This window comes from Canis lupus, chromosome 3 (assembly GCF_048164855.1).
Source record: "Canis lupus baileyi chromosome 3, mCanLup2.hap1, whole genome shotgun sequence".
In the NCBI taxonomy this organism is placed as follows: Eukaryota; Metazoa; Chordata; class Mammalia; order Carnivora; family Canidae; genus Canis; species Canis lupus.
In genome coordinates, this window is record NC_132840.1 from 13,520,239 (window position 1) to 13,543,299 (window position 23,061).

At 45.2% G+C, this 23,061-nt stretch overlaps 1 protein-coding gene across 2 annotated transcripts in view; it reads right to left on the reverse strand.

The window, feature by feature from the left end:
- Nucleotides 1–484: 484 nt before the first annotated feature.
- The window catches only part of CFDP1 (craniofacial development protein 1), a 128,669-nt gene continuing 106,092 nt past the window's right edge, over nt 485–23,061 (reverse strand). For both annotated transcript variants that reach the window (XM_072818829.1, XM_072818828.1), the window contains 2 exons: nt 10,698–10,856; nt 485–794 (listed from right to left, as the gene is read on the reverse strand). In XM_072818829.1, coding sequence (XP_072674930.1) covers nt 704–794; nt 10,698–10,856 — 250 coding nt within the window. In that variant the 3' untranslated portion in view covers nt 485–703. The remainder of the gene's footprint in view (nt 795–10,697; nt 10,857–23,061) is intronic.

Consider the following 23,061-nt stretch of genomic DNA (forward strand, 5'->3'; position numbering starts at 1 on the left):
TATTACTATGAAGTTTGGAATTTAAATTTTCCTACTGAGTATAAAAAAGAGAGTCTTTCAGAGTCTTTGACAAACAAAAAGAATTACTGAGGTGGGAGCACATCTTAAACTGACTTGAACTCTGTCTGGGAAGAGGAAAAAGGCCAAAGGGGGAAAAACATCCCTAATTCAGCAATAATGCATGTTTATTTTCAGCCTGACCTTACACCAGTGAATAAGAATCCCATTTAGGAGAGAGGAAGAGATTAGGAGAGAAGCAGCAGCGGAACAAGAACAAAACTGCCAAGGACTTGGCATTCTACCCACATTAGTGAGCAGTCCTCCCTGGGTCTCTGGGGCAAGGCCGACTTCAGAAAGGGCCCAGAAACGCACCCTCCGGCTGCTCAGCTCTCCTCCCCAGGGCCAGCCCAGGCAGGCCTGGCTGGTGGCCTTTGGAGAATAAAGGGAAGGCCAGTGGTGTCCTCATCTTCACCAGCCTCTCATCTCGCAGGACCAACTTTTATTTTTATTTTTTTTAAGGACAAACTTTTAAAAGTAAAATGAATGAAACACGTGAGATCAAGATACAAAGACAGAAATCCAACGTAGAAAAAGAGACCTTGGTGGGAACAGCTGATGAGAAACACTGGAGACATTTCACAGATGCACCAGAAGCTCACATTGTAAACAGGATTAAGCTGCTGTTGATTTCCTCCCCATAACATCAGGGTTTCATTTTGCTCAGCCTGAGGTCTCGCTCGATTTCAAACTGCCTGTGGTCCACTCGGTCTAGAAAAGCCTTCCTTTCAATGTACCTAGAAGAAAATACAAAAGGTTTGTCAGCAGACTCCTGTAGGAGCACAGCGCCCCCCACCCACGGAGGTGTGAACTGTCCACTCGACCAGCAGGCATGGGTTCAGTGGGTAGCTAGCTCTGTTTCACATTAGCTAGGCTGCACTGGCCAAGGACTGAACATCTCCGAGCCTCATTTTTCTCAACAGCAAAATAGCGGTGCCGTATTTCCTGGTCTTAGTAGTGTGTGGAGTTGGGGGGGCCAGGGAAAGCTATGTGTCCTGCATATGTACTATACATCCAACTGTGGGAAAAAGGTGCATCTGAAAATGGAAGAAACAGGGTCTTTGTAGAAACTACTTCCTGAGACTGCAGGGAAGCTTCAAGTGGGCACATAGAGCACTCCCTTTCAAGGGGTTCCACTGTCTTCAGTGCCCTTCTCTTCCTTCCCCTGCCCTTCTCGGGTGTCCTCTGCCCACTCCGGTCTAAAATGCCTCCCTGAGGTCTCTCTAAGGGAATGAGAGCAAGAGCAGCCACCCATAGTCCACATCCAGGGCCCCTCACAAGGTCGGGGCTCTGTGCCCTAACGGGGGTCAAGTTTCACAGACATGGCTCCCCTAGGTCCTCATAGGGCAGGGTGTGATGGGAAGGAAGCGCAGGGCAGAAGTCGGCAGGGAAGGAGGAGTGGCTGGTGGCTTAATGAGACACAGCTGCATTTTAATGCACCTTCACGCCATAAAGTGGGTCGTGTCTCGCCTGGGGGAGGGGATCTCTGCTGCTAATTAATCTACTGAGAGAGCAAAACTATCATTGAAAATAGGAGACATAATTGAATCTCTGTACTAATTTTTCTTTTGTTGCACTGTATAAAATGTGCATCTGTCATCACAAAGTCATTATGTTTAGGACAAGAACGTTATCAGGTTCAGGAGTCTGTGTTCCCTTGCAGAGCTGGGGCACTGCATGCCCTACTGTGGCACCCTGCTGCAGCCCATTCCCATGCCTTCCTGCAGAGGCCCAGGTGGCTCTGAGTTCAAACCCTGACTGTCACTTGCTAGCTGTGTGACTCTGGTAAACCACCTAATTTTGTCAATCTTGTTTCCTAATCTAACAAGAAAGAAAAATGAATTCTGGGCTGCTTTGTGGACTGAAAGAGTGTTCATAAAATGCTTTAGCAGAGCAGGTGCTCAAGAAAATGGCAGCTAATGCCACCAACGTTTTGGGAAGCCAGCTTCTGCCAGGGTCCCGAAGGACAACAGATCCAAAAGGGGAGCAGTCAGGTCTCTTGATGGGTATTATCAGCAACTAGGTCAGGGATCAGGAACTAAGCTATTGACTCTACACCACCAACCAGAGGCCAGAATGGTTGGAAATAACAGTAGGGCTTGCTCCTCGCTTTGACATAACCCCTCCAGATCAGGCCATCAGATTTAGTGAGTGAAACACAGGATGCCTGGCTATGTGTGTTATGGTCAGATACGGCTGTATTTGGATTTCAGATTCCTTGGCAGACAGGAAAGCCACAGACACTGTGGACCCCCTTTTGATAAAGAAGAAGACAAGGTGGACTATCGTGGGTTAAGTGGACACGTGACAGGACAAGCTGGCCTTCCACCGATCACCAAGGGGCCCTCAATTCTCCAGAGGGGATGCTAACCAAAATTAACCAAAGGACTCTGCCATGGCTCAACCATCATCCCCCCCCCCCCCCCCAGCTTAGCTGAGCAGCCCTGGGTGAAGACGGAGATGGGAATCAGTATTTTGACAGCCCTAACTATCCCCTGATGTTCAGCAGGGAAAAAAAAGGGTGCACACCCTGGCTACAGGGGAATTTAGGGCATATCTCCAGAGAGCCGTTACCCAGTGCTATCTGTCAGAGAAGGAAGAGGAAGTGTGTGGGCTTGAGCATTTGTGGTCTTCTCAATTTTCCTTTAAAGAGGAAGTGATACTTAAATTAGGATGCTCACTGAGCATGACTGATGGCCTTGCAGGTTCCTTGAAGCTGTGCTGGGTCCAGCTGACTTTGAGACTCTCAAGAGTAAAGGCAGGCTGGGTGCTTCACAGGCAGGTGCAGGCAGAGCTCAGGTTTAGGGAAGGGTTCAGGCAGCCAAGAGGGGCACAGGTGCAGAACGCAACTGAATTCTCAAGGGCAACCCAGACAAAGGCCATCAAGGCAGGCCTGGCGACTTCATTTCCCCACTTACAGCCATCTGCAGCTGCTAACAGGATCCAGCCAAGAGCTGGCCAGGAACAAAACTTCTATTGGATATGGACCACTCCTCTCCCCGAGAGATAGGAAAGGTGCTGAGGATGAGAGCGGGTTTGATATTTACTATTTGACTTTGGGCAAGATATTTAATTTCTCTGCCTTATTTTTCTTCACTGTAAAACAGGAATAAAGATTGTAACGCCCCTCTGACAATGCAGGGAGCCTTTGAGAAGTGCTTTGTAAACAATAAAACAAAGAACAACTGAGCATTGAGGGGTGACTGTACCACTACAAAGCCTCAAAACCTGGGACAGCTGGAACAGGGGCCAAGAGACCAAATGTTCCAGAAGAGCAAGGGTTTCTGGGGAACGCTGCCTCCTCCATGGGGTCCCAGGTAGATGGCCTATTTAAACTGAACTTCAGGAAGTTTTCAGGCATAGTAAGCTGGTTAGAATCCCAGAACACAGCCACCAGCAGACAAGTGAAATAGTGTTTTTCTGGTCTGCGCCCAGCACTCCTGGGGACCCAGCCTGATTGGGCCCAGTCCACTGGGAAGCCGAGGCGGGGGGTGTAGGTAGGGTGAGAGCATCATACCTTCTTGCTACTCCTGCTCTAGGTGGCCCATTTAAGAGGAAGCTGCTCTTTACTTTCATTAATAAAACATGCTAATAGCATCAAAACCTAAGGGATTTTATTTTATAGCTTTTCCTTTCAGAACCAGGTTAGATAAAACAGGCTCTGGTATCTTTTTGATCTTTCAACCCAAATTACTTTTCTGATACCAAGTGTTTGAGATCCAGGCCTCCTCCCCACTGGTTAGGGAAAGGAGGAGCAAGCACATGGAGGTGCAGGGACATGTGAGGCAGGTACCCAACTGAGGGCACTGCCAGCTGTGTTATGACTGTTCCGAGAGAGCCAGCATTCAGTTCCCTGAGCAAACATACAGTGCTGCACAAATGTGACCGGCAGCATGGGTCAGCTTGGTTCCCAGCTCTGGGAAACAGCAGGCAGTGGAGGATGTCTGAAGATAAAGCCCTGTGATGGGTGCAATAGGACAGGCAGTGTTTTGCCTGAGAGAAGCAACCTGTCCAGTGTTGCACAAGCCTGCATCCCCCTCATCCCCGTGGAATAGTATGTGACTTATAAACCTCTTAAGGCCCAGAGTAAAAGAATGGTGATTTTAGTGAAGCTTCTTCACTGCTGTCCTCCCATCTCACCAGGCTGTGCTGGTTCTGAGTGACTCCTGGGTGGTCATGGAGGCAGAATGACTTTCCCTGGGCTCCTTCATGCCTCTCCATATCATCAACACACCTGGTTTCCAATTGTTGTGCTCCTTGACCTTCAATTTGATGCCAGCGGCAGCCAAGCCGTCCCCTTGGTCTCTCTACCTCAGCTGGCCCCACACACTGCCAGGGTGCCTGGATGATCAGCTACAGGGCTAGAGCAAGCAATGCTAGAGGCTGCTCCAGAAATGCTGAGCCAGCCCAGGAGTCCAGGTCTCAGAGGAAGAGCAGCCACTCTGCTGTGGAGATGATGGACCATCTTGGGTACTGGGATTTTAAGCAACTCTGCTGCCTGGAAATGATGCCTGGACAGAGACATCATTCTGATATATCATGCCCTTCTTTTCTGGGGGGCTAATTCTAATCCTACTAGGTCCTAAAACAAAGCCATGATTGTCTAGTGGCTACTGGGACAGGCATGTAGACAGTGAGATGGCTCAGCACCTGCTTTGGGCTGGGTCCTCTTTTGGGGGTGAACCTGGCCCTGCCATTGGAGGTCCACTGTATATCAACCAGAACACGACACGCTCCAACAAAGTGACAGGGCTGACAGTTCCTGGGGTGTGGCTAGAGTGGCATCTGAGTCGAACTCCAAGTGACAAAAGCCATCCTGAAGGAGCACTGGGAGAAACCCTACAGAGGCTGTCATGAGAAGGGGAAAAGGGGACATGAGGTAGGCAAGAGCCAGCTCAGGAAGAGCCTAGAATGCCAGGATAAGGAACTGAACATTGACTATTAGTACCACTGGGGGGCTTCCAGTAGGGAACAGAGGAAAAGTTGTATTTTAAAAATCCTTTTAGTTACTATGGGGGAGACTGCAGGGAAGGGACAAAGGGAAGGAGGGAGCACAACAGATCTGTGGCTTGTGCCAGAGCAGTGGCTATGGGGCTGGACTCAAGTACTTTATGAATGAACTGTCTCCTGGACTTTCAAAATGTGAATTCAAAGAGGAAATCAAGAATGACTCCTAGGTTTTTCTTTTAAAAGTTGGATGGTGATGGTCTCATTTTCTGACTGAGGAAGGAATCTTTTTGGAAAGGAGGCAAGTGTTTGGTTTTGGATGTTAGGTTTGATGTGTGTCTTGGACATGCAAATGGAGAGATCAACCCAACAGCTGTTATTCAAGGAGTCTGGAGTTCAGTCCAACAGTGGGTCGGGCAAGGAGAAATTTTCTGGGAGTCATCATAGTGGGGAACCTCAGCCACATAACTAGTGAGCTCTCCTGGAGTGTGGGGTTTGCAGGGAATGTGAGGACGGATGGCTACCCGGAGCTCAGCCCTGAGAAGGAAGAGACATGAGCCAGGGAGATTGGAGGAGATGCCTCCAAACTATAGCTGCCACCTCTGTAGAAAGTATTCTGGAAGGGCTGGCAGGAAGACACCAGGAGGGAATTTAAAAGAGTAAGGCACCTAGCTTTCCATTTGCAGCAATGCCCCTTACAGTGAGGTCAATAATGGCAGATGGGAGAAAGAAGAGTGGGCAGAGGACTCATTATATTTATTAGCGCACCAGACATCTCCCCTACTTATTTCTCATGATAAACTTGAGAAGTATAGTACACTGAAGAGTTTCTACCTTATAGATGAAGATATGGACTAGAGCACATGGCAGGTTGGTAGTAGAACCAGGACAAATAGAGTTTCAATTTATTTTTTTTTTTAAGATTTATTTATGAGAGAGCGAGCACCTACATATGCCCATGAGTGAGTGGGGGTGTGGAGAGGCAGAGAAAGAGGGAGAGAATCTCTAGCAGACTCCCCACTGAGCAAAGAGCCCAACAAGAGGTTCAATCTCATGACCCTGAGATCATGATCTGAGCTGAAACCAAGAGTCAGACATCCAACCGAATGCACCACCCAGGCGCCCCAGTTTCAATTCAGTTTTGTGTAAAATGTAACATACACAGATTAAAGTGTATAAAACAGGCAAGACAAATGACCTGTCATAAAGCAAGTGCTCATGTGGCCATTGCCAAATCAAGAAGCGGAATGATGGCTGCTCAAAGGAGGCCCCTGCATAACTCTTAGGCCAATGCCGGTCCAGCCAGGTGTGAGCTTGCCTTTTAAGTTTCTGTGCCCTTGACATTATGGTCTAGTTGTGCCTAATTTTGAACTTGATATAAATAGACTTATACTGTGAATTCTTTCATGACTTGCTTCTTTCACAAAATGACTCAATAGACACACTGCTTTTGCCTGTTTTTGACCTTTTATATAAATGGGATCATACTGCAATGAACTTTGTTACTCTATTATTGGAATTTAGCCATGTTCATTCTGGTTGCTAAAGAGTAACCCAATCTGTAAACTGTTAAAAAGAAAACCTGAGGCCCAAAATGGTGTCATTTAGGTTAAAGCCCCAGGTTATTAAACCCAGACTTAATAACTAACTTCACTGCGGTTTCAACCCTCTAGGAATGTAACCTTTAACAGGTCAGTGAGGAATCTTCTGGTCAGCACCAATATGTCACATGGGCCTTCTTCATCCTCCAAAGAAAGATGATGCAATCCACCTACTGAAACCCTTTGTACACAAATGGAGGTGACCTCACCTGAAATAATCCTTTTTTCTATATATGACTTCCTTGTCCTCCTTTTGAAAACCATTCCCTTTCTGTAGCCCTCTAGAGCTTCCTTTTTCTTGGTAGAGAGGATGCCTGATTCAGGAACCATTGCATAAAGCCAATTTGATCTTCACACTTTGCCTACTGCATTACTGATGGATACTTGAGTTGTTTTCAGTTTGGGCATATTATGAAAAGCACTATCATTGAAATCCTCACATCTGTCTTTGGGGAACACACAACTGAATTTCTGCTGGGAACACAGCTGGGGCGGGACTGCTGAATTGCAGGGAGTGACTGCTGTCCAGTTAAGGTCAGGGGGACATCTGGATGTGAACAGTCATATCTCTCAGATGCATTGAATGTTTCCACCATTATGAGGCGACCATTTCTATTTCTGGTAACACTTTTGTCTCAAAGTCTGTTTTGTTTAATATCAGTATGACTACTACACCTTTCTTCTGGTTCGTGGCTGCATGGTTTATCCTGTCTCTTTTTTATTTTCACTTATCCCAAATCCTGCTGTTTCCATATGTCTTTTTTAATCAATATATAGTGATTTTTTGTTTTCTAATTCAATGAAGGGTCAATCGCTGGCCCTTCACTGGAGTGCTTAGTTTATTGATGTCTAATGAGAGTTCTAGTAAATTTTCTGCAAAGAATGTAGACAATGGAAGTATCAGATACAGATTTTAGAAATTATCTGGTCCTGTGCCAGTGGTTTCTAGGTACCTTGTCTCCTTATGTGCATATGCATATTTTAAGATGGCAAAATTGCCTTTTATTTTATTTTTTTTAAATTTTTTAAAATTTATTTGTGATAGTCACAGAGAGAGAGAGAGAATGAGGCAGAGACACAGGCAGAGGGAGAAGCAGACTCCATGCACCGGGAGCCCGACGTGGGATTCGATCCCGGGTCTCCAGGATCGCGCCCTGGGCCAAAGGCAGGCGCCAAACCGCTGCGCCACCCAGGGATCCCAAAATTGCCTTTTAAATAACTGGACAATAATAACCATATATTGACCAATCTAGCTTCAAATTCTATCAAATCTTTACAAGGGGAAAGATGTGTTAGCATTTATTGAACTGGAGTTACTATCAAATCATAAAAAGCATGACCTAAGCTTTTAATCTCAATACAGTCTTATTTTAATCAGGACTGTGTGCATAATAGGAATATTTTTACCATCACTTATGACTTGAATTCTTATATAAGAGATCAATTTAAATTTGGTACTTATGAAAAGGCCATAGTCTTATAAAAATATATGGCAGAGGTCAATCACTACTCACAGGTAGGTAGCTCTGAAACCACTTGGTTTTGGCAAAGGTCACTTTTATTCCAGGGGTACAACTCTTGGGGTTCTCCACATACTCCTGCAGAGTATCCCCCTCCCAGGTGATGACTTTGCTGCCACTGGCATCCCTGTGAGAGAGTTTAGGGGCCTGACCTGCCTGCCCTCTACCCAAAGACCTTATAGGTTTGGTTCCTATGCTTCTTTCCTTCCATAGCGTGCCACTGGGCACACTTCTCAGGAGAAATCTTCTTGTCCTTCTGACATTTCCTGATTTGAAATTGGCTCTCTAGTTATGTATGTGTTGGAAAGGCTCAGCCAGAAGCTGGTTGTCTTGCTCTAATCTCTGGAATTGTGATGCTATGGTCTAGTGATTCTCAACCCTGGCATGCATCAAAAGCACCTGAGGAGTGAGTTAAAGATACAGCTGTGACTCTTGATCCAGCAGCTCTGTACAGGAGTGGCCTTGTTACCCCAACTCTGAAAGCACCCCTGCAAGATGATTCTCAGGCTTAGCCAAGGTAAGAAGCAGAGCTACAGCCTGTTCCCTGTACAAGGGGTTGGGCCCCTTAATCTGCCTGCAAGAGCTAGGAAAGGCATGTGAGTGGAGGTGGGAGCAGGCACTGGAGAGGGAGGGTAAGAAGAGCCAAAGGCAGAGCAAAGAAGACATCAGATCCACACTGGAGAAACACAATCAGATTGTCTGAATCGTTGGGTGGGGCGAAGAGGTTCAGAGAAGGAGGGGAAAGCAGAGTACCTAAAGGCTGCATACTATTAGTGGTTCCCTAACCTAGTTACTGATTTTCTATCACCTGAAAAGTCCTCATTGGGCAGATAGATGTCCTTTTAATCTTGTTTTCTCTTTCAGTCTACATTTATTAACTCTGTCTTATCTTCAACAGCATCACTTCCTTTTATAAGACCTCGATTAACTTGAGCAGAAGGAACACTGTCCGACCCACATAATCAATACTCAGAGGACCAATAAAGTGTTGCACACTGGCAGGCCTTCTGCTGCCTTAGATCACTAGGCAAATGTGGAGAAGAGGAATGACCTGTGAGTAACCAGAATAGAGTCAGAGACAGGGATGTTTGGGGCAAATGTCAGAGGCCTTCTCTGCATAACACTGACTCCTGCCTGTGCTTTATCCTGGGCCTTCCTCAGAAGACACTGGCACTTTAGCCTTTATCCTGTGGCATTCTATCTTTGACAGAGTGATTTAGGAGCCTGATACTTAACCAAGCTCATAAAGTAATTTAAAACATACTGAACAGCTTGTAGGTTCATTCAAATGATCTTGAAGCCAAATTTAGAAGTATGACCCCCAAAATAACCCCCTCACCTGTCTTTATTTTAACTTAGCATATTTATAAATAACCTGAATGACTACCATTTAATTATGCTTTTATGTGACAGGCACTCTGCAAAGGGCTTTATGTACTTTATACACATGTATGTATGTTATACATATGTTACATACATTATTTTATGAGATCTTCACACTCACCTCCAGTGTGGTACCACTATCCCAATTCACAGGCAAAGGAGCTGAGCCTCAGAAATGCTGTGTGCAGCATGGAAAGCCCTTTCTGGTGAGAGGCAGGGGCGGGGAGGACCCAGAGTTATCTGATAAGCCCCCAAGACACTTCTATTCACCATTAGGGGCAGAGAGTGATGATCTTGAGCCATGGACCCTGATCTACAGCAACTTTGCTTCTTAGCTCCTTCTGAGGTTCCTAAGTACTCACCAAACACTGTCTTTCTGGGCATTCCTGAATACGGGCCTATTGACGTCCTCTTTGTATTCCAAATTGAAGAGGAAGGGTGCAAGTGATAGTCTGGGTGCTGAGGGCTGGCATGTCATACAGGTTGAAGCCTCAGATTGGGTCATAGTGACACAGACAAAAATCCACAAGATGACAATATCTAGGCACTCTTGGCTCTGTTCTTGAAGCCACTGGGCTGGCTTCACAGAAGGCAAAATCATTCAGATCAGACTAAGACTGACAGAGCCAGATCTGACCATGTGATGAAGCAAGGTGACTTATACTTCACAGAAGCTATCATTCGGAAAGCTCAGCCTGGCAGACATGACTGGCCCTGAGAGCAGGGCTGCTCACATATCACCCACCTAACCCTGTGACCTCCAGTGTTCTCACCGAGAGGACCTGCTCCCCAGAACAGAGCTTTACCGACAAACCAAAGTACTCACACATTTTTTGTTTCACCATGAAAAGTACCTGCTTATTTAAACTGGGTGGCCGTGGCCTAGGTGGCTCAGTTGGTTAAGCATCTGCCTTTGGCTCAGGTCATGATCCCAGAGTCCTGGGATGGAGTCTCCTATCAGGCTTCCTGCTCAGTGGGGGAGCCTGCTTCTCCCTCTCCCTCTCCCTCTGCCTGCTGCTTAACCCTGCTGTGTTCTCTGGCTCTCTCTTTCTCTCTCTCTCTCTGTCAAATAAACGAATAAAATCTTAAAAAAAAAAAAAAAAAAGGAAAAAAACCCTGGGTGGCCTGTCTACAATAAACTATTTCAGAGTTTAGGATTTTCAGAGGAATAGAATCTACTATTTCTTACCCTTCCTTCCCTCGATTGTGGATGGCTAGTTCTTCACTAATGCCCTCCTCCTCCTTGAAGCTCTCCCAGTCCAATTTGGATTTCTCTAGGGTGCTCATCTTCTGCTTCTTGGCTCCAATTTTCCCCAAAAGGCTGCTCATGCCACTTGATCTTTTTAACCTAGAGAAAGTGGAAAAAAATGAAACATGAAGCATATAAGAACTGTCAGCTTTCGATTCACATTTTTTTCTGATTAGCACAGGGCTCCCGAGATTCGAGCTATTTATCTTAATGGAATCCATTTTTATATCTAGGGTACTTCCTGCCTGCTGTGGAGAACACTTAAGTAGACTAGAATTCAAACGCACTTTTTCTATTTAACATCTCTGACTGCTCTAAGGACCAAGGAATAGGAAATCCTGAGGCCCTCTGTATGCTCTTATGACAGGTCTCTGCTTGCAGGGAGGGAGAAGCGCAGCATGATTCAGACAGGGCTTTGGAATCACATGCCTATGTTCATATTCCAGCTCTGTGTGACTTTAGGCTACTTAAACACATCTGCCTTGGTTTTTGATCATCTACCAAGTGAATAGTTACTCATAGGGCTGTGGTGTATCTTCTATATAAAGTGCTTTACGATACCACCTGGCACAGAGTAAAGGTGTAATAAATGTCAGCCATACTGAGTCAGTCATCTTTTGTGCCCTAAAACCCCAGGGAATGATTTTTCTTTTTTTGAAAAAAATTTTTTTTACATTTTATTCATTTATTTAGATTTTTATTTATTTACTCATGAGAGACAGACAGAGAGAGAGAGAGAGAGAGAGAGAGAGAGGCAGAGACATAGGCAGAGGGAGAAGCAGGCTCCACGCAGGGAGCCCGACATGGGACTCGATCCTGGGTCTCCAGGATCACCCCCTGGTTGGAAGGCAGCACTAAACCACTAAGCCACCCGGGGCCGCCCCAGGAAATGCTTTTAAGAAAAAGAAAAACAGATCCCAACACTGATGAGCAAGAAGTCACAGTATCTTAGAAGGACTCTAAGATCAGTTTCCTTTTGACTCCTGTTGAGTCAGGACCCTGGATTTTCCCAGGAGGTGGAGAACATTCCTCACCCTGAAAGGAGGGAATATACAGCCTGTGTTCTCCCTGCTGGTGATTCGATCATGGACTGTGGGAGAAACCCCACATGCCAAGTTCAAGTCTTGGCAGGTCACATGTTTCCAGTCATTGTTAAATGCAAGAGAAAAAAATAAGGAAAATAGAACATAGCTAGTTAGTAAGAAGGTGGTATTAGGGGAAAGGAACATGGTCATTGGTCTCTTTATGAAACTAAAATATATCATATACCATGCAGGAAACTGGGAGTGACTTTGTTTTGCTAGGAGATATAAGAGAGTCAAATGTGTATATCTTCTTTGAGCTAACATCACAAGACCTACTGACAACATCAACAGTCATACCTTTCACTTGCCTACAATGCTAATTCTCCAGGCGCTTTACTATTTTCTCTTCTTACTCTCACAATGGCCTGAAGGAGGATCACTGAGTTTCCAAACAGGGGGAGGAGCCTTCAAGAGGATCTAGTGTCACACTAACCCTTCTGGAACCCACCTCCCTGAAGCACATGGACTGCGAAGGATGCGAAGGATGCCCTGTTCCTGCCCCGGAGTGGGTAGACAGGCCAGTGTCTACACTGAACACAAGACTCTTGGGGCTAAACCATGACCCTCCATACCCCTGTCCTATTCATGTTGGTCTAGAGGATGTTAGCTTTCCTGTTGCGGTCATTTCCCACCACACACTATTAGCTTTACACTGACTCAGAATAGGCTGGGCAAGCATCATCATCCTCATTTTGAGTTTGACAAATAAACAGAGTTCAGAGAGGTTAAATGACACAACAAAGGTCAAGCCAATAGAAAATGCAGAGCCAGGACAAAGAAAGGTCTTTCTGATTCTCAGTGCAGAGCCTTCCCTGTGCTGTCTCATGTCTGAGTATTTGAGATATTTTCTCACAGTTATTTTCCTTCCCAGTTTGCTTTAGAATTTTCCAAACAGCTCTTTATGAACTTTCAATTCACATCTTCTAAAAATTCTTTTCTAGATAACTCACTCCCTATGACAGTCTCATCAAAACACAAGCATGCACACACACATGCATGTACACACGGGCAGGCGTGTGCACTCAGGCTATATTTACCAGGAGCAGAGCATGAGTGAGGACATAGAAACTTAGAATGTGCCCCCAGCTCTCACCATTATATGCTCTCACCTGGAGAGCTGCAGTTTCTTCACTGGCTTCCCTGACTTCTGCTTTGTCTCACCCTCACTCACGGGCTCCACCCTGGCATCTATTTCACACACTGTCATTAGGGTGAAATTTTCTAGAATATACAACTTATCATGTCTTTCTGTTTACATGTCTCTTCCCTAAGCCCCCACTCCCTTTTTAAAAGAATTTATTTATTTATTTATTTATTTATTTGTTTGACAAAGCATGAGAGCACAAGGAAGGCAAAGAGCAGATGGAGAGGGAGAAGCAGGTTCCCCACTGAGCAGGGAGCCTGATTCAGGGCTTGATCCCAGGACCCTGGGATCACAACCTGAGCCAAAGGTAGACACTTAACCACCTGAACCACCCAGATGCCCCTCTTCCCTGACCCTTTATTGCTCTTACAATGAAGACTATCTTCCTTACCTTGCAAAATTCTTGCTTATCTTCCCTCAGCATATTTACCCTTGCAATCTAAGCTCCAACCATAGAGCTATAGTTCATCTCCCATTCATCTAGTCTTGTCTTAGCTTAGAGGCCATTTCCTTCTTGGACGCTGCCCCAATCTCTGGATGAGATGCCTTCTGCTGGTGTTTTTAGTGCACCCAGTCCTTCTCCCAGTACAGCACCAATCCCTCTCATAGCAGATGCTTGAGGACTCTGATTCTAGCTGCTGCCATAGTGGTCAATCCTGAGCAAGCTCAGTCACTGCTGACAACATCCATCAAGAGCACGCACCCCCAGGCTTTCTTTTCCTGCCTGCAGGGCCTGCTCTGACCCTGCCTACAAGTCAGAAGCACTACCTGGCCTGCCTGGCCGTGTGATGGAGTTCATGCCTTTGGGGCCAGGCTCATGGAAAGTTCTGATGGCAAGGAGGCCTTGCAGTCCTGGAAACATACTCTCATACTGGCTTTTCCTCCCTCCCCCTCTCATTCGCTCTACCTCCTCACTCCTACTTCCCAAGGATGGCTTCCCAATGAATGACCTATACTAACAGACTTATCTGAGGTTCTACTTTGAGGGGAATCTTTTTTTTTTTTTTTTTTGAGGGGAATCTAATGAAGATGCTTAGGAGCGACACTACTTTTCTCTGAGGGTACATGGTAGGCACTCAAAAATGTAACCTGAATCACAGAAACAATTAGGAGAGAATCAGATCTCTGTAGCTCAAATAAAGGGTGCTCACAACACTTTTAAATTGAGGGATTCTAAGGACTATAATTTTCATTTGCATTCATTCACTAATCAGCTCTTAATCATCTAGAATTTCTGCTTTTACCTGGGCAACACCACAGGCTCTGTACACCATCTCCCATTCTCAGCCTATATAGCTCTGACACTATTCCCAAATTATATAATCTTTCTGACAATTCACTTTGAGAGGTCTGAGAAAATAATCTTTTGCTGCATAGCAGTGAAGAGAGTTCCAGAAAAGTAAAAAGCCATAATCCCTCTTTGCCTTGTTTATTGCTAAACATCAGCAAAATGTCACCAGTACTAATATGCTTTAAGAGAAAGCTTCCAGGTCTGCTTTCATTGGGTCACGAACATGGTTTATGATTTCCTAATCTGAAAGTCTTGAAAGCAAAATTACCTGTCTTGTATTTGAGGCTAAATCAAAGTGAATGACACATTTACAGTAGCAGCCAAAACACGCAGAAGCTCATCATGACAGCCCTTTCTTCCTGGAACCTGGCATGTGGGGTTCCTGCAGGCTTTTGAGCGCTCACACTCATCACCCCCTTCACATGGGGCTTCCATGGTACAATTCTGGCATCACTCCATCACAGTTTTCAGGCAGGCACATTTACTGTGAACTTGGCCCTATCTCTGTTGTTAAGGTCCATCAATCAGACATTCAGGAAAGCGAAAGCAGGCAAGAAAGCCTCAGCTTCTGGGCAAGGGCTGCTGGCTCTTTGCTGGGAAAGAGCACTGCCGAGAGCACCGCGCTGGTACCAAGAACTGCAGCTAGCAAGGAGGGAGTAAATCAGCAGTGGCCTCCCACAGGCCTTTGGCAGCTGTGGAAAGGGGGAGGTTAGAACTCTCTTGGGGATTGCCCTGCTGTCAGCAGGAACTGGTGCAATTTCAGGCACCAGATCAACAGAACCTCTGATTTCTCTATTTCTGGGCTCCAAAGCCATCAAGGGGAGGTACTGGGCAAGGTACTATCAGAGAGTTGGCTTTGACAGACCACCTCTTTCCTCAGCCACGGATTTTCTGGTATTGGTTCTAAAGTATGGTGAGCTGTGTCACAGAAGACCACAGTATTTCGTTCAAAAGACTCTTCATTCGCCTACTGCAAGGCAAAGTCCAAAGAAATGCACCCTTTACTTGCCCCTTGGCAGATTACATCCACATTATACTCAGACATGTCTAGCACATTGCTGCCAAGATGTTTCCAATGTAACAATGGCATTTCAACCACCTCTTCCTGAATGTCACAGTCCTCTACAGGCCTAACTACCGTAAGCCTGATGTAAAGACAAACCTGTCCAACTAGCATGGGCTCTGCTTGCCTCTGCGCTAAGCAGCAGGCTTTCACACCATAAGAGAGCATGGCTGAGGGCAGTGGGCAGTGATGGTGAAAGAGGCTCCTACCATGCCTTTTCTTTTTCTTTCTTTTTAAAATATTTTATTTATTTTTGAGAGAGAGAGAAAGAAAGAGAAAGATCAGGGGGAAGGACAGAGGGAAGAAGCAGACTCCTCGCTGAGCAAGGAGCCTAATGCAGCACTCGATCACAGGACCCTGGGATTATTAACTAAGCCAAGGCAGGCACTTCACCAACTTCACCACCCAGGTGCCCCCAAAGCCTTTCTTTCTCATACATTCTGTCTAGTTATCCCTCAATAAGGAATTATCTTTAATTCCCTTCCCACAGCACCCAGCCCAATGTCTTGTGCTAACATTGACACCAATGAAGACACCAACGAAGACCTCATAAACAAAGATTCAGAACTCAGAAAAGTAAAAGGGACAAAAAGGGCAAAATGAAAGTTAGCTTCTTCCTTTCTGAATTCCAAGTTTATGATGATAATCTGCTAAAACTTCTGCTTCTCTTTAGCTCCAGAAATAGAAGTTTAACAAAATTCACTGCACCTAAGTGATAAACTCTATCCTGTAGAATCTGTCAGAAAGATATGATAGTAACTTGGTTTTTTTGCTCCAGCTCCATAAGCATGGACTCAGATTTGCCCAACCGATTTGTTTTGTAGCCACCATCATGATGCTCTGGATTCTGCTGTGTATTTACCATAGGGGCTGGAAGGGAGCTGGGAAAAATAACTTAAATGGAAACAGAGAGGATGCCAGGACACTACAACTGGTTGTAGTGTAAAGGAAAAGTGGGCACATCTTTCTCCACGATCTTTAAAATTGGCCTCACGCACCCAGCTGGCCCACAGAATAGAATTTTAGGTTTGGGAGTGAATTTTGAGTCGGTCATTCATTGTACTCCTCCAACAGATTACTGAGAAATTACTGTATACTAGATATTGTGCTTGGAACTAGGGACACACGAATATGTAAGGCATGATCTCTGGCTTCAAGGAAACAATGTAATAGAGATCATCACACAGGCAAATTATAACAGCATACTGAGAGGGCACAAAAGAGGGACCATCTGAGAGGATGTTTAATTCAACCTCCTTATTTTAGAGATGAATTAACTAAAATCCAAGAAGGTTAGGAACTGGCCCAAGTTCCCAGGGGGAGACGTGGTACTAGCACTCAGTGCTTTTACCTCCAGTCTGTCTTTTCCACATGGTTGCTGCTGGAGCTGGGAATAGGTAGCTTTTGGGGATCCCTTCCATACTGAAACTTTTATCATTGCTGATTTGGTGATGGTGTTGTATGTAGGGGGTATTCTTATTTTCCCTGTTGTCCTGGAGCTCACTGTACACAGGGCCCCTGTCTTACTCATTCTTGACTGACAGTGTAGCACAAAGCCTCACCATAGTGCGTGACCACTACATATTTAATGAACTAAATCACAGTGGTTTGACAATGGGCTTATCCAAATGGAAGAGTCAACACTGCACTTGAACCAACAGGCCAGAAAAGGCAGCTGTAAAAATAGACCAGCAAGGATAGGGTCAGCACATGTACAAGGAAGTACTACTGACCTTTACTTAGAACTTCAACACACAGAGCCTGGCTCCATTATGCCTTCTGTTTTGTAACTTGCATAACCACTAAAATGCAAATTATTTGGAACAAAGATTCTTTGGCACAGCTACTCAGTTTCCTTAGTATTTGTCATCTGTTTACAAGGCAGGAGTGGATTTTTTTGTAGCTCACACATGGACTACTTTCCAGAGCCATACAAGGATCTGGAACTGGCATGGTACTACTCCCTGAGAAATGGAAGAAAGTTTACGATGGTAAGTCTTCAGTGAGAGCTGTCTGCTTGGAACCACTGTTCTCTTTTAAACCTTCTTTGGATTTAGCTGAAATCTGTAAGAATGAAAAGTAAAGCCCCAATCCCTGGGCCAGTTTTACTCCTCACCTGTGCAAATCTCTAAGTAATCTCCCCAAAGCCCAAGATGAGACAACTCAGGGAAATGGCCTGGAAGCCAGCGTTACATTAGGGAGAGTTTAAATCCCATTCACTTCCCAACATTGTGCTGGCAGTATGCTATGGGACACTGGGCTCAGGAAAGTGGAAAATCAGAAGTCAGGGAAGAAATTCCAAATGATCTTAAACATTTTGTGGCTTGACAAACTGTCAGTACTCTTGAATCTGTTATTAACATTGATACAGTGCCAGCATCCCTCCCCAAATGGCATCTTTCAGCAAAAGGTGACATAAAGGCCAGCAAATGGCAGCAGCTTCAGTGTTTATACAAATAGCCAAGGATCTGCCACTCAATTCTATTACTCTTACACCAATCCAAGAATGAAGTACACTTAAGTCTGTCTGATTTTTTTAAAAGATTTTATTTATTGGGGCACCTGGGTGGCTCAGTTAAGCATCTACCTTCAGCTCAGGTCATGATCCTGGGGTCCTGGGATGGAGCCCCACATTACTCAGCAGGGAATCTGCTTCTCCCTCTGCCATTTCCCCTACTTGTGCTGTCAAATAAGTAAAATCTTAAAAAAAAAAAAATTCTTTATTTATGTAGACAGCAAGGGGAGGGGCAGAGGGAGAGGGGGAGGGAGAGAATATTAAGCAGCTTCTACATTTAGTGCAGAGCCCAATGTGGTACTTGATGCCATGACCCTGAGATCATGACCTGAGCTGAAATCAAGAACTGAACGAGCCACCCAAGTGCCCCAAGTCTGTCTTATCTGATGTCAGGGGCATACATCTTTAAAACATGTCTCTGAAACAAACCTGATTATTCTGGTGGCAAAGTTCTGAATTTTCATCACTTCTGAAACAATACATTACAAAAAGTCCTTTCTAGCTCTTTCTTCTTTGTCCATGAAGCACAGAGGTAGCCTATGCCCTGCTCTGGCCTCTCAGCTGATGCTGGAAGCCCAACCACTCTAGCTGACTTGGTTCTACTGATATGGACAGCTCTTCCTGGAGAGGATGAACCATTCATTCACAGTAAGCCACGAACTGTTTTCCCAAAGCATGAGAGGATGTCTACCTGCGCTGTCTCCTGGTCTTGGTTGTAATCAAGGCTATTCATCTTGAGACAAGTAACTGGGGTTAGAGGCTCTGTAGTGACAATGAAGACTTTTTTACTGGGATCTGCTGGGCAGTTTATTTAGCATCACACTCCAAGAGAAAGTTAATGTAATGTCCCTTTTCTTTGTGAAGAACAGTCCTCTGCTGGTCTATTGTGTTGCTGAAACCAGTCAGTTCAGTGGGTTTGGGAGTCCTGTCACAAAGGGCCATTGTTTGTTTTTATTTAGCTGCCTAGTTCAGACTTTTCAAAGAAGATCAAAGTAAGACAAGTGTTACGAAGACCAGGTTCTGTTCCTCGCACTTCCTTGGTGTACAAAGGTATTTGTAGTACTTGGTTCATATATATAATGCAGAGAGAAATCTGCGTGGAAATGCACAAGGACTTGTACTGTCAGTTGGGAAAATGTGAGCTTTACTATGAGCATTCCTTCCACTCAGGCTTTTTTTTTTTCTTTTTTTTTTTTTTTTTGCTTTAAATCCACTCGGGCTTCTAAGGAATGGGGTATGGGAGCACTCGCACAAGAACTCTGGGGGTGGTCTGGCAGAAATTTCCAACTTTCTAGTTTGAGAAATGTCACACTGACAGAAAAGTTGAAAGCAGAGAACTATTATCTGAATACTTTTCGCTTAGATTCACTCACTATTAACATTTTGCCATATTTGCTTTCTCTCTCCCCCTCCCCCCTTCCCTATTTAAATTTTTTTTTGGGGGGGTGCAAAACTACTTTTAAGTAAATTGCAGACATCATGCCACTTTACCTCAAAGCATTTGGACATGTGATGCCTAAAGGTATCCTCCTACATAAACACGACATCTCACTCTGTACCCAAGAATTTTAACACTGATACATCGTGTCATCTAAAGTCCTATTCTCATTTGTCTCACTGCCTTTCCAGATGGCCTTGACGGTCATCCTATTCCATCCTTCAGGCACTACATCTGACGTTTTCTTAGCCTCCTTTACTTTTAATCTAGCATAGTCCCCTGCCTTTTGTTTGTTTGATTTTTCGTCTTTGATGCCATTGCCAAGTTTTGGAGTCCAGGCTAGCAGTCTTATAGAATACTGCTTGTTTAGGGTTTGTCTGTTTCTTGTGCCAAGTAGGCAGGTAGATGAGGCTGGGTACTGCTTACTGCATCATCACATAGCGATGGGCAGAGTGTCAGGTCAGCTCGGGACTCGTGATGCTCAGTGTGGTCCCTTCGGGAAGGTGGTGACTGCCAGAGCTCTCACCTGTAAAGGTATACTCTCCCCTCTGTAATGAATTTGTAATCAATGTGTAAATACATAGGACAATACTCTAAGGATGTTCACGAAGTTCTGACTGCCTATTTCTGGTGTTTCACTCTATAAAACACCCTGGCAATGTCTCAGGACAGACTGAGGTGAAAAAAGTGAAGGATCCGGTTGCAAGGACAAATATTTGGTTAATCTCAAAGGAATCATAAAACTCTATCTTGTAAGAAAGTTTCTAAAAGTGAAAAAGCAGTAACTAGAGAAAAGGCCAAGGGTTATAAGATCATCAGCACAGTCCTAGATTGGACAAGTCAATGGTAAGTACAAAGGTCTCTGGCCAACATGGAAGCATTCATTTACATAGCCAGACACTCTTCTCAAGAGCCCAGGGGCCTGCTATGTTTACGGGTTAAGTGACAGAAGTCAATGGCAAAAGAAAACCCTTCTGGCTGGCCCACAAGACCCCTAGGAAATTATACTCTTGAATTTCCCTTCTTTGTTCCACTCCCCTGTGGTTTCATCTCATTCTCTGTGAAAGAAATAATGCCACATCTCTTCCTGCCTCTGCTCCAGCAGTTTCCTTCCTTCCACTATTCCTATGGTGGGGATCATGGCACAGCAGGGAAGGACCTCTCTCATTTTATAGCAGTCAGGGAGTGAAGAAGGCCTGTCTCTCCACAGTGGAAACCTTTAATTTACTGGGAATGAGGACTATGCCTGGGGAAGGGGATGCTTTCCCCTGAGGTGCAAAGTGCTGTTGCTTTAATTTGTATGATCGGGTACAACTGGGAGGAATAATTTACTGACTAACACAAATATACCATTTACAGTTCTGAGGTAGAATTTTCAAGGAATTATTAAATACAGCTTCTAATGGAGCCCATAATGACATTTTTCTTTATGCAGTTGAGTCTGGCAGTTCAACTGAGGAGGGCACAGCTTGTTTTCCAAATACTGGTTCTACATGGGCTCCCAACCAATAGCCACAGAGGTAAGGACGAGAAGGGGCAGAATCAGGACCTGGCTGCTGACAGTCACGAGCCCCCCGAAGGAGAGCCTGGCTGACTTTCTCCTGTGACAGTGCAAAGCCAGTGTGGGTTTGCGGACCACCTGCCTGATCTGAGGGTAGGAGCCACACTCACCCCAATCACTCCTATCAGGAAACATGGGTGGGCAAACAGCACATCTCTCAAACCAGCCACCATGAGAAGCAAAGCATAGGACGCAGAAGATAAATGTGCTTCAATTATGGCTTGTTTGGCTAATTGCTGATTAGGGACTTGGTATGCTTTCTCAAACCACAGCATTTAGTTTTTTCTTTGACTTTCAGCTTTCTTTTTCTCCCAGGCAAGTCTCAATCTCCTCAAGAAAATGTCTGAGGATGTCAACGTAAAATAGATGTTAAGTTCCTGGGCACCTCCCAGGTTGAGATCAGGTTAAGTTTCAGAATGTGGGGGTGTCCTCAGTCTGATCAGAAATATTCCTTTTGTTTTACAACATGGAGACTTCATGGAAAATGAGTCACGCCTGTGCTCCTTCCTAGACATGGGTAGGCACACGAACCACATGGCTTTAAAATGAAACTCGTATGAGTCGGCTACCATACATCTTGCAAAATTACTCCCTCTCCATTCTAAACTTCTCACTGCTCCTAAAGAAGCATGCTAAATTCCAAATGAGAGGATATAGAAGTTGGACACAGCTGAGATTCCTGACTTATCTAGAGGGGAGTGTGCTTTATGGTCCTTTCACTTGATTAGGCTAAAGCGGTAAAAAGGTCATTTCTCAGCACTTGGCACTCCTGCTTGGAGTCCTGACTCCATATCACTCTCACGGTGGCATCTGCAACATCACTTGCTTACTCTGTAGCCAGGGTATCTTTTTGAATCTCCTAGAAACTGCAATCCTGCTAACCTAAACAGGCAACTCGAAGAGGTTCCCCCCCCCCAAGAGGTTTAGACTCCCACCTCCTCACCTCCCCAGGGCTGCTCCCACCTGTCCTTAAAAAGCTGAGGCACACTACCATCAGCATTAGTGGCTTCCCTGTCATGGCACCCTCCCAATCCAGCAGTTAGAGGAGTCCAGTTACCTGCATAGGGTGATCAAAAGAAGGGGGTTGTTTCAGCCTAAGCCTAGGATGTCACTTTGCTAAGGCAGGGCAATGGATTTCTCTTTTTTTTTTTTTTTAATATTTTATTTATTTATTTCAGAGAAAGAGAGAGAGACAGAGAAAATGAGCACAAGCATGGGGTGAAGGGTGGGGAGTGAGGGGAGTGGGCAGAGGGAGAGCAGCAGACTCCTTGCTGAGCAGGAGGAAGCCTGATGCAGGGCTCGATCCCAGGACCCTGAGATTATAACCTGAGCTGAAGACAGATGCTTAACCAACTGAGCCACCCAGGCGCCCCTGGGTAGTGGATTTCAACAAAGAGAAATATCCGTTCCCACGGAATTTGGTAGAGAAAGCAGAACACTTTCTTTTTATTGCACGCAGGAAATGGTTTTCATAGACGTTAACCACAGATGGGCAATCTGTACAACCACAACATAGTTTCTCTTTAATAAATGGAAGATTTTTATCCATTGCATCACTAACCACCAAAAAGAATTCCCACCCTTCATCTCTAAGGCAAGAGAAAGCATAAATCAAGTCTCTTTCCTTTATCTGCCAGCTAGGGGTTGCTAAAGCAGCTTTTTCATTCAGAAATGAGGTTTGTTCTACAAAGTTCCTATCACCCAACCCTACTGACAAGTGATACACGAACCCTGAACAAATTCAGTTTCTTAGTGTTCTGGGATCCCCTCACAGCATGTGCCTTTATGCTCAAGATCCACCAAGGGTCATGGCCAGAAAGTTTGAAATGGTGCTTTAGCAATTGCTGGCTGAGATGAGCATTCGCTGAAACAGGGTTGGCCAACCCTGCCATGCAGACATGGTTTGAGGGAATTCAAACAAGACTGCAGCTCTGACACATAGCTCCTTGTCCCCAAGCCAGCAGAGCAGGCTGGGAGAGTCCATCTCCCTCTCTTGGGGCAGGAGGAGGGGCTTCCAGATGACCTTCCGGCCCGTGAGGCTCAGCTGGCCAATCAGCAGGCTGCATGAGCAAGTTCAGCATTCTCACTGCTCAGATGCAGATGAAGGAAGGAGGCTTGGAGCTAGGAAACAAACGCTCCCATCTGAATGCTGCAGCTCAAAAGAAAACAAGCAAGCAATACAAACAACCCCAAAATTACCTCACTGT